Source organism: Ahaetulla prasina, chromosome 6, assembly GCF_028640845.1.
Source record: "Ahaetulla prasina isolate Xishuangbanna chromosome 6, ASM2864084v1, whole genome shotgun sequence".
Lineage (NCBI taxonomy): Eukaryota > Metazoa > Chordata > Lepidosauria > Squamata > Colubridae > Ahaetulla > Ahaetulla prasina.
This window is the reverse complement of record NC_080544.1, coordinates 33,783,119-33,795,310: the sequence shown is the minus strand read 5'-3', so window position 1 is coordinate 33,795,310 and position 12,192 is coordinate 33,783,119. Positions and strand designations below refer to the sequence as shown.

Here is a 12,192-nt window from a genome sequence, read left to right as displayed (position 1 = left end):
ATTTCTCCGCTAAAATGGGTGGGCGTGGCCAGCACGTAATGCATACGGCCTGTGGCCCGCGAGTTTGATACCCCTGGTCTAAAACATCCTCCAACCAACCAAGCTAGTATTTGGGTAGGAAGTACATGATTTTTTTCCCTGTACCACAGGAGTTTTGATTGCAGGGAGATATGAAAGCAATACGTAACTAAAGCATTATGTGCCTCTGTGTGTATGAATATATGTATACCTAATGCTTAATCTACTATTTAAGATTATTTATGGCTCTTAAGGCCACAAGTTCATCTCCTGTGCTGTGAAGATGTGATCAGAACACAGTCCCATGTTGCCACACATAACGAACACAAAAAGGATTTGTGTTTTTTATTACACAGTCACAGTTGCCATTTTGATTTTTCTTTCACCCTTCCTGCAAAGATTTCAGATTTTAGGATACAATCATATGCATGGTTAAATTTCTGGAATATGCCTCATGGACCATGTTCAGAGCAGCTTCTGCATCCAAAATCAATACGCTGTTCAATCATATTTGAAAGTCTAAAGAAATGGGAATTTTAGAATAACTTATCATGGGTTTAGAAACTTCTGTAATGAGGATCTGCTTATTTACAGAGTCTTCTTTCGCTTTAATTTCCCAAATAAAGTGGATTCTGCTTAATCACATTTCTTGATATTAATTGCTTAGTCATTCAGATGTAAAAGTGTAAAATATTGCTTTTCCATGCTCTCTATTGTTACTTTTCAAACATTCTGAAAGTTCTTAATGGTTCTGTATGGCCTTTCCTGCTGGAAGCCAGACAAGCTTCTGTTTATGTTACCAGGACAACTGTCAAAAACTATGTTGTATAGAGTTTAATCTCTGAATAATTCTGTAGCTATGTGTTACTTGTACTAGGGATGAAATATGACACAAACCTCTCAACTCTGTTTAGGCTGATACTGCTTAATAATCTGTTTTATTGTATTTGTTAAATTACATTTGTTTCCAATTAAGATCTGTTTGGAAATTGTGTATGTTTTCTAATTATTATGCTGTGCAGTATTTCAAATTCACTATCCAGAGGTATTTTGGAGTGTATGAGAGAACAGACACAGCGCCTGTCTGCAACATTTTAAGGCAGCTTTGACTTTTCTGATTTCCAGGATTTTGTGACTGCCCTCTGAAGCTACTACGAACTTCTGACAAAGGGCACAATTGCTTGAGTATCTCAGAGAGGTGCCATATATGAACTGTGTACAGTCTGAAGCGCTTTTTTGAAACTGAACCCAAAACACTGCAAAACTCTATTACAATGGCCCCCTTTTGGGCCCCAGGGACCGGTTCCATGGAGAAAGGTTTTTATGTGGATCAGAAGGGGCGTGGTTTCACATGCTGCCTGCATCCCGTGGATGGGGGCTTCGCTTGTGTGCATAGCCCAGTTGCTGACATGCCGTGGCCCAGTGCCGGTCCATGGGGACCTCTGCTCTTTTACATTGAATGCAGGGGTGGTGTGATGGTTGTAAGTGTGAGTCTAGGCTGCAAATTCCTTTTTTCCAAGGCTTTTGTAACTTTCACCCAGAGTTAAACGGATGGTCGTAAGTTAAAGTCCATCTGTGGGTAACCAGTTCACTTGATCGTTTTGCTTTTATGTGTTGGCAAGGCATTTATGGATATGTCCTAATGATTTTGGAGAGATTTCTTATCAGATAATGATATTTGTGGGGGAATTACAAACTACAGTTAATTGATTCACATGTCAATAAGGCAGTTGCTCGATTCTATTTTCTCTTTGAAAAACATTCTGCTCTCCAGGTTGGTGAGAATCGAGTGATCCAACCTTGGGTCTCCAACCTTGGCAACTTTAAGCCTGGAGGACTTCAACTCCCGGAATTCCCCAGTCACCCAATCAGTATTCTCTCCTTCCAGCCATTCAAAAGGAGTTCGAAAAACTCAGTGAAACCCACCCAAATTACCTCATTTCCTTTTTTTCTAGTCCGTTCTCCATTCACATCACACAACCAAGTATGTGAGTTTCTGCTTTCTGGTCATCACTTGAAGCCCTTATGTAGCTTAGGACTGCTTGATTGTTGTTGTTTTTTTCCCTAGTCCCTGATACTCTAATGCTGTCTTGTTTTGGGTTTTTAGCTTACACAATAACGCATTACCAGTGGACAGAGGATTATTTAACTATTCTAGTCTTTTGCCAATTAAATGTTCTTATCCTACACAGTCTTGTCAGTGTTTGTCATTGCCTTCTTCATTCATTCTCTTTCTTTCTCTAGCACATTGAATATTTTGTTTATTTTTGAGCCCCAAACTTCTTGTATATTAAGGGAAGTGTTTTACTTTTAAAATTGCTTTTAGTTATAATTATTTTATATTTACACTGTCACATGTCTTTCCCTTTTAGATTTATCTTTAGAGTTCTATTTATTTTGTATTAGTTATTGACTGTGATAAGTATTGATTTGATGCAAAAAGTAGATGAAAATGTAGTGTGATTTCCTATCCTTCTACTTCGCTGCAAACGTGTCTGATTTTTTGTGCGTGCGTTTCTGTTTCCCTATATAGCTCTAACTTTCCTTTTAAGATTGTAAGCAAACCATTGCCTGCATAAGAAATTAGTTTAGTGTTTTTTCTTGTACGAAACTTTGAAGGACTGCTTGGTTTTGCTGAAATATCATGCAGTGTGCCCATTTAAGCAGATTTTCGAAGCAACCTATCTCCTTGCTTCTAAATGTGAAATGGCCACATTGCCTCTCTTCGCAGTGCCCTGGACTTCCTCTGCAACCTCTGTTGACACTTCCAGTAGCAGAAGATTTTGTGATTTGATTTAATTCAAATAATTTAATTTAATTGATTTGATTTAAACGCAGGGCACAGCAGCATAACAAAAAAAAAAAATAGAATACCACAACACCAGGGAGGAAAAAACCCAAATATTGTAAGTAAAGAACAAAATGATTATGCTGTGTTATGTGCAGGACCTTCTTCTGATGTGTCTTCTGATGCAATTCAGTAGAATTGCTGTTGAAGATCCTGATAGAACAATCCTCAGATAAACAACGTGGACAGGTCATCCTCAACTTACAACCATTCATTTGAAGTTACAATGGCATTGTTAAAAGTGACTTATAATGGATCCTTGCACTTACGAGGAGTCGCAACATCCCCACAGTCAAGCGATCAAAAATCCGGTCGCTTAGCAACTTGCACCTTCCTAATTGTCTTGCAACAAGCAAAGTCAATGGAGGAAGAAGCTGAATTCCCTAAACAACCGCATGATTCACTTAACTTAAATGCTTGGTTAATTAATGTGCGTTGTCGCCGAGGTGGGGTGGGGTGTTATTATTTTATTATTTTTATTTTTTATTATTTTTATTTCTTTTATATTGTGCTTTTATGTCCTATAAGCTGCCTTGAGTCGCCATGTGTAAGTAGGCGGCAGTATAAATTTTCTAGATAAATAAATAAACAGCAGTTACTCGCTTAGTAACTGTGGGGGAAAAGCCATAAAATCAAAAACAACCCATTTAACAACCACCTTGCTGGTCCTAAAGTGGCCATAAGTCGAGGATTATCAGTTGTGAGAAGTGATAGAGTTGCAATATGAAGCCTTTCGATAAACGATCACATCATCTCTGTCTTGTAGTAGTGACTTGTGGGTGCTGTCTACTCCTGTATACCGAAGTAGGAGTATTGCAATTCCTAACAATAATGTTAATATTAATGCTCATAATATCCCCTCTGCGGCAAGTTTGTCTAGTAGTGCCTATACAATTTGGTCTATACAGGTAGCCTTCAACATATGATCACAATTGAGTTCCAAATTTCCACTGCTAAGCAAAATTTGTTAAGTGAGTTTTGCTCCATTTTAAAACTTTTCTTGCCATACTTGTTAAGTGAACCACTATAGTTGTTAAGCTAGTAACACGGCTGTGAAGTGAATCTGGCTTCCCCATTGACTTTTTTTGTCAAAAATATGCAAAATGTCATCACATGACCCTGGGACGCTGCAACCATCATTTGTTGTTAGTTGCGAAGTCGTGTCTGACCCATCAGAACCCCATGGACAACGTTCCTCCAGGCCTTCCTGTCCTCTACCATACTCTGGAGTCCATTTAAGCTCATGCCTACTGCTTCAGTGACTCCATCCAGCCACCTCGTTCTCTGCCATCCCCTTCTTCTTTTGCCCTCAATCTTTCCCAGCATTGGGCTCTTCTCCAGTGAGTCCTTCCTTCTCATTAGGTGGCCAAAGTATTTGAATTTCATCTTCAGGATCTGGCCTTCTAGAGAGCCGGTTGATCTCCTCTAGGACTGACCGGTTTGATCGTTTTGCAGTCTAAGGGACTCGCAGGAGTCTTCTCCAGCATCAGAGTTCAAAGGCCTCAATTCTTTGGCGCTCAGCCTTTTTTATGGTCCAACTTTCACAACCACACATTGTAACTGGGAAAACCACAGCCTTAACTATATGCACTTTTGTTGGCAGGATGATGTCTCTGTTTTTTAGTACGCTGTCTAGATTTGCCATAGCTTTCCTTCCCAGGAGCAAGCGTCTTTTAATTTCTTGCCTGCAGTTCCCATCTGCAGTGATCTTGGAGCCCAGGAAAATAAAATCTGTCACTACCTCTATTTCTTCCCCATCTATTTGCCAGGAATTGAGAGGACCGAATGCCATGATCTTAGTTTTCTTAATGTTGAGTTTCAAGCCAACTTTTGCACTCTCCTTCTTCACCTGCATCATGCAACTGTCATAAATAAGAGCCAATTGCAAAGCATCTGAATTTTGATCATATGACCATGGGATTGCTGCAATGGTCATAAGTGTGAAAAAAGATCATAAGTCACTTTTGGTGCCATTGTAACTTCGAATGGTCACTAAATGAATGGTTGTAAGTCAAGGATTTCTTGTACAGTTATCTTATCAACAATAAAAAAGTGTCATTTTTCCAAGATGGTATTCAAAAATGCAGTTTAATCTCGTGCCCTAGTATTCCCTTGGAATTTCCTTAATCTGGCCCAAGTTTGCTTCTGTTCCAAGACCAGAAAGACCATTTGTTGCAAATACAATTTTTGATTTTTTTTACAGGGTAATTTTCTCCCTTTATAAATAGCTTTTAGTTACTTTAGTACTTTCTTGTAGCCAAGTTTGCTATATGTCTTTAAATCTTAACTGTTAAAAGATGATGAAATTCATGTGAAGCTCTCATTCTTACTGAAAGAATGTCAGTAAACATAAATTATAAATCCTTCAGGAGCCAAGAAGAAGAAAACTTAATGGAGGAGGGAAAAAAGATTGCATTTATTATCTCATGTTGATAAGTGTTTATACAATGGGAAAAAACAAAACTCTTGGGAATCTCACTATAAAATAGTCCAGTTGGTTTGAATTATGTTTCCATGTGAAATATGGTGTTTCTATATTTCTGTTTTTCTTTTTCTTTCAATTAATGTTGTGGGAAAGTGAACTGCATTTTCTAAGTGTTAGATAATTGTTCAGGTTTGAACCCTCAAACAAATTATGTTGAAATGAGTACTCTCAATGAACCTAATATGGAATTTACCAATGAAGTCATATTGGGAATACAAGTTAGACCAAATTAAAGTAGATGTGTTTACATGTTTGGCAACATAGGAAGCGTTCTGAGAGTTTTAATTATTTAAAATTATTTCTGGAATTTATTTTTAAAAATATTTATAGCGATAAATGATATGTACCGTATATAAAATGATGGTGGTGAGGGGAAATTACATTCATACTTTTCTTACAAATGATGTGAAGTAAAATTCCATTTTAAAATATGGTTTAAAGAAAGAACATGACTTTGTAATAGAAAAAAGTTTTATTATTTAAAAACTTTATAGTTATAAAATTTTACTAAACATTCGGCTTTAGTGTTTTTCTTTAAAATTAGCAATCTATCATTGTGTTTCCACATTGTATAAAAAGGTTTTTATTTATTTATTTATTTTATTTGTCACAACAGTATATGTAAGCATAAGCATGAAATAACTATACGATATATAAGCATATATATAAGCATAAGTATAAAAAACTATATGAATTGGATACAATCAAAGGGAACGTTGGGACAGGAACGGTAGGCACGCTGGTGCTCTTATGCACGCCCCTTACAGACCTCTTAGGAATGGGGTGAGGTCAATAGTAGATAGTTTTTGGTTAAAGCTTTGGGGATTTTGGGAAGATTTAGGAAGGTTAGTTTTAAGGTTAGTTTTAAGTCAGTCATAGCTAGTGTAGGAAGTTAGCACCCACCCCTCTCCTAGAAGAATGAAATATTTTAGGAAATATTAAAAAGGCAGAATATTACATTTCCCTGGATGAGAAATGGAGAAACATATTTTAAAGACAAAGCAGCTCCCTGCCTCCCCCCACCTTTATCAGTGGGCCAGAGGCAGAAACTCATTCCCCCACACCTTCATCAATGGGCCATCATCTGCAACACAATAGGACCCATCTAGCAACAGAAACTCACCACATGGCAAGACTCAAGCGAGCTTCAGAGACAACCTACAAAGTTAGCTAAGACCCCTAGACCACTTGGGAGTTTGACAATCAATCAGGATACATTTCTTATACAGAAACAGAAAACACTAAGGTGGGTATAAACTCAGGCACTCTTGGATCTCTTCTTTTTCTTTCCTCACTTTGATTCTTCACCCAACACCTTGAAGCATGTGAACACCCTTTCTGTTCAGGAAATCAAGTCATGTGATTCCTGTCCACCATTAAACCATCTTTTCAGGCAATCTCCATGTTTCCAATGTCTTTTTCCCCACCTGGAACTGAACCCAGAAGGATATTTCTTCCAACACTAGTTTTACATATATTGACCATGACAGTAAAATTACTTAGGAACAGCTAAAATATTGATTTCTGGATTCTGTACACAAATATATTACATGGTGTTATGCACCCCAATAATAATGTTATCGTGATTATATAAAAAGTTCATACACCCCTATTAAAATGTCAGGTTTTTGAGATGTAAAAAAAAATCAGACCAAGATAAATTATTTCAGAATTTTTTCCACCTTTAATATGACATATGAGTTATACAATTCACTTGAAAAACAAAATGAAACTTTTTTTGGGGAGGGAGGGGGAATAACAATTTAAAAAATACAATAATGTTTCCTGCTTTTTTCCTGTTTTTAATAAGGTAAGCTCTTGGGTGACATGGCTGATTCTGACCGCAGGTTCTATGGAGGAAAAGCGAGAAGTTTTTTCTCATGTAATACATGTGGCAAAATGCTGCTGGAACATGGGCAACTACAATGGTGTAATGGAATTCTTGGCAGGCCTCAGGTACTTGAAGCTCATTCTTGAAATGATGGCAACTCAGGGATAGATTACGTTACAGCATCTGTTATATACCACTTGTCCATTTAAAAATAAATAAATGGTGAACATCACTCCATCAGTCATTGTGTTGAATGTTCTGTTAAATTGCATCCTTTATCCTCATCCCCTGAGTTTATGATTATAAATGTTTTGACAGAATTGAATAAGATGGATGACAGAGGTTATATTGTTTAAAAGACAGGTCTTTTTTCAGAAAACTCAAGGGACCTCATTTATCTTACGGAAAAATAAACAAGGAAAACGGGTGGGAGGGGTGGGGGGGTGGGATGAGACGACTTTTCAATCTCTTAGTACCACATTTAAACGTAGTTAAGAAAAAGTACAAGATACCACCCTGAAGGAAAAGCATACTTTAGATAAATTTAGAATATATCTTATCAAATCTATCATGTTAAAAATCCTTGCTCCATTTTTCACTATTATTCATGATTTCTCATGCATCCATATCTTCTCTCATTTGTACTCAATAAAATAAGCACCTTGGAAAATAAAAGTAGCTTGATGTGACAGGGCAGAGGCAAGATCTAAGCTGTATGGCCGTGTACAAAGAAAGCCTTCTATTTGAAAATATTTGTAGTTTCTTCATTCTATCCATTTATCATAATACTTCATAGCATTTTGATCACGTGTTCTCTATTTGAAGAGGATTTTTTCCTTCTGGTTTGTAATAATGATGCATATGATTTAATGAAATTATGTGCTGATGAATCTAATCTGACATGCTTACAGTACATAGTCTACATTAAACACAGTCTTCCTTCTGCTGTTGGCTTATCGGTTTTTACTTTTAGCACATATTTAATTCAAGTGTCCTTGTACATAGAATTAACTGAGTAAGATGAGAGTAAATCAGGAATTATCTACTCATTCTCCTTATATACAGGTAATCCTCAGCTTATGATTACAATGGAACGGATTTCTGTTGTTAAGTGAGACAATTTTAAGTGAATTTTGCCTCATTTTATGATCTTCCTTGCCACAGTTATTAAGTGAATCACTGCAGTTGCTAAGTTAGTAACAAGTTGTCCAATGAATCTGACTTCCCCATTGAGTTTGCTTGCCAGAAGGTTGCAAAAGGTGACCGTCATAAATAAAGTCAGTTGCTAAGTGTCTGAATTTTGATCACATGACCATGGAGATGCTGCAACTATCTTAAGTTTGGAAATTAGTCATGTGTCACTTTTTTAGTGCCCTTGTAACTTTGAACGGTGACTAAATGAACTGTTGTAAGTCAAGAACTACCTGTATATAGAGCAAGGGTCCCCAACCTGTGGACCAGGCAATGGCAACTAGGCCATGGAAACGACCAGCAAGTGAGCACACGATCAGTAAGCAAGTATGGCCGTGCGTGCTCCATTTGCGTGAGTGGCAGCCTTGCGGGAGCCATCCTCTTCCCCCTATGGTCCACAAAGCTGGTCTGCAAAATTTTGAGGAACTCTGATTTAGAACATGTACATCGGGTGTCAAACCCAATCACATCATGGGCTGTATCGTGATGTTCTTTGTCTTTGCGGAGCCGGGGTGGGCATGGCCTACAAAGATTGTATCCGGCCTGTGGGCCACCAGTTTGACAGGCCTGATGTACATCTAAATGATTGTGAGGGACTTATATTACCAGACCACACTAAGACTAAATCAAAGCACACATGTCCCAGGCAGAACCCTGTCCTCAAAGAAATAAAACAGGCATATCCTTTGGGAATTTAACATGGCTAACATGATTAATTGTGCAATTGTAATTGTACAACAGCAATGATACTTTCATACCTGCATTGTGACATTATTTGTTATTGCTGCTAACAAGATATGTACAAACAAGCTAGTAAACTTTCTTATATTTTCCAAATAGGTCAAGAAAAGTTTTAAAAATGTGGCAGTTCATGGACCAATCTGATATTGAAACAATGCGCAGCTTGAAAGATGCTATGGCACAACATGAATCATCTTTTGAATATAGAAAAGTTGTCAACAGGGCTCTCAATATCCCTGGCTGTAAAGTAGTTCCTTTTTGTGGTGTATTTTTAAAAGAGCTCTATGAAGTTTTGGATGGGGCTGCAAGCCTCATCAGACTTTGTCCTCAATATAATTCTCAGGATGAAACACTGGAGGTAATTTAATCTGTGAGCAATCTTATCTAAGAGAGTTGTTATATTTCCTTATAAGTGTGTGTGTGTGTAATTGCAAAGATTGATTGATTGAAGCATTTACAATTGCAATAATATTTTATCTGATAAGTATTCAAGTCATCTGCTAGATAAATTGCCCAGGTTCTCTCCAACCTGAACTAAGGCAGATTCCATGGAATGACCAAAGCACACTGGTTATAATTGGGGCAGTTTGATTAGGATGGTCCTGATGAAGTGGAGAGAGTTCAGTCACCTCTGCGTTGGACCCTTGTTTTTTCTCCTGGTTAACTAAGGGTATTCTAGGAGACCATCTGTGGTTTGATCCTGGTGGATCATCCTTGATAAAGGAGGTTGTCTCACTGCTGCTTTCTCATAGGCTCTGGTCTACCCATCCCTCAAGAAGCCATCAACTATTTTGGATAATTTTTGTGCCATCACCAATCTTCACTTCTTAGAGATGTTTGTTGAGAATGTGGTTGTGTTACAGTCTCAGGGAATCCTGGACATTCTCATCAACTAGGTTTCGTGCTTAGGTATGCAACTGAAACAGCGTTGATTGCACTTGTGGATGACCTCTGGCAGAGGTGGGATGGGAGAGATCCAGCACATGACCCATTGTCTGTGGAGTCCACCAGGACATAACATTCTCCACTGTCCTATTTAACATCTACAGTACATGAAGGACATGGTCATACAACTTAATTTTGTGTGCCAGCTACATTCCTTCCTGGACTGAGTTGCACTGCTCATCATCCCTCACACTTCAGTTACTTCCCAACTGCAATGTACTCTATATGGGTCTTCCCTTAAATACTATATATGGAGCTGCAAGCTTTTCACAAAGCATTAAAACTGGAGGTGCTCCAGAGCATGGGAGTTGGAAGATTAAGTGGCCTGTGCATTGTTGCAACAACAATGGTGTTTTATGTTGATATTCTTTTTAATGCTAAGGTGTTGTGAGCTAACCTGAGTTGCAATTACAAGATTGGTGGCCCTATAAATAGCTTTAATTAATAAATAAAAGGAATACTTGGGTTATCCTGTTCTAGAATTACTGAGGTTAAATGGCAAAAACCATCCTTTCTTCTATGTAAGTCTGTGGAAATTCACATTGCCAAACAAGAATTAATTAGTAAGGTTATTAAATGTCTCTCTCACATGCACATACTCACACATTCAATGTAATCCTTAAGATCTGCTTAAGTTCTTATACACAACAGTTTCCTACTAGATTTTTTAAATACTTCGTTGGATGGCTTAGGTAACAATGTGTCTCCTTAAAGAATACAGTTAATGGGAGAAAAAAAAAACACCAGCCAAACTCCTTTAGGCTTATGGATTTGCTGCTGTAGTTTCTTGGATCCTTCCTTGGTTTCTAAATTAGCAAAAATGCAATAAATACATTCCCGTGTTCCACAGTGAAATACTCTGCTTTTGTCATTATTTCCAAATAAATGCCCTTTCAAATTTACCATAACAGCAATATCAGTGTTATCAAGAACAGAGACTGTTCTGTGAGCTGAATTGAAGTGGCAAAGCAAAATTAATGGTAGACATTCCAGGCATGCAAGTACATTTTGGTATGAGGCAAAATGTATTCCCATTGAAAGTCTATCCCTATTTATAGAATAGAATAGACCCCATTCATTTCCAATAGCATTTAGACTTATATACCGCTCCACAGTGCTTTATAGCACTCTCTGAGCAGTTTACAGTATCAACATATTGCCCTCAACAATCTGTGTCCTCATTTTACCGACCTCGGAAGAATGGAAGGGTGAGTGAACTTTGAGCTGGTAGTAGATTTAATGGGATTCCAGTTGTCCAGAAACATTACTGGATAATCTATGTTACCTGGTTTAGGAAGTAGCCCTAAGATGTTTAAAATATATATTTTTGTATAATAATCTTTAGCTCTGAATAATTATAAAGTCAATACTTAGTACTGTATCTTCTTTTTTTTAGTTTGTTGCAGAATACAGTGGTCAAGATAATTATTTGCAAAGGATAGGGCAAGATGGTCTACATGATATAGAAAAAGAATCTATGGCTAATTACATATTTCAAACAATTCGAAGCTGTAACCGAAGCTTGGAGTCAGAAGATGGAGAAGATAACTTTATTGAATATGAAGGTGGAAATTCCAGAAAAAATTCTTTGAAGGACAAAACTCGCTATCAGTAAGGTTTTTTTTAAAAAAAAAAGTAATTTATTTATATCTTTAAATTATAGCATTTAAAAATTTATTGTAAATTTTAAATATAAAGCATAGCTCGAATAATTGTCTAAAAATGTCCAGTCAGTCATGACCCTGAGGTACTCAAAATGGCATCATCCTTATACAATATAGAAAAATTGAAAGAAGGGGAACCCTTGAAATTTGTAAGAATATATATACCCACAAAATTCAACTCGATAAGGATGAATTTCATAGACATGAAGCGTTGTTACAACTCCCATTTGTACTTTTCTTATATTTCTACTTATCTTTTTTCCTACAGCGATATCATCATTAAGTAATGACATCTTAAATTTTTAAATGTGATTATATTGTCAACCATCATCAGAAATCTCTCTAAATCATGACTGAGCATGGAGGTATTTGAGGCCTGAGAAGGCATGTGGACAAAATTCTTAGCTGTGAACTTCAGATCCCTCTAAAAGATGATGCCCACTTCTGTCTCCTAGTTTGTCTACTTTTA

The 12,192-nt window shown here is 37.2% G+C and overlaps 1 protein-coding gene across 1 annotated transcript in view; it reads left to right on the top strand.

The window, feature by feature from the left end:
- Positions 1 to 12,192, top strand: part of PLCE1 (phospholipase C epsilon 1) — a 156,226-nt gene that overhangs the window by 84,693 nt on the left and 59,341 nt on the right. The window contains exons 7-9 of the mRNA XM_058189459.1: positions 7,162 to 7,307; positions 9,214 to 9,472; positions 11,456 to 11,670. Coding sequence (XP_058045442.1) covers positions 7,162 to 7,307; positions 9,214 to 9,472; positions 11,456 to 11,670 — 620 coding nt within the window. The remainder of the gene's footprint in view (positions 1 to 7,161; positions 7,308 to 9,213; positions 9,473 to 11,455; positions 11,671 to 12,192) is intronic.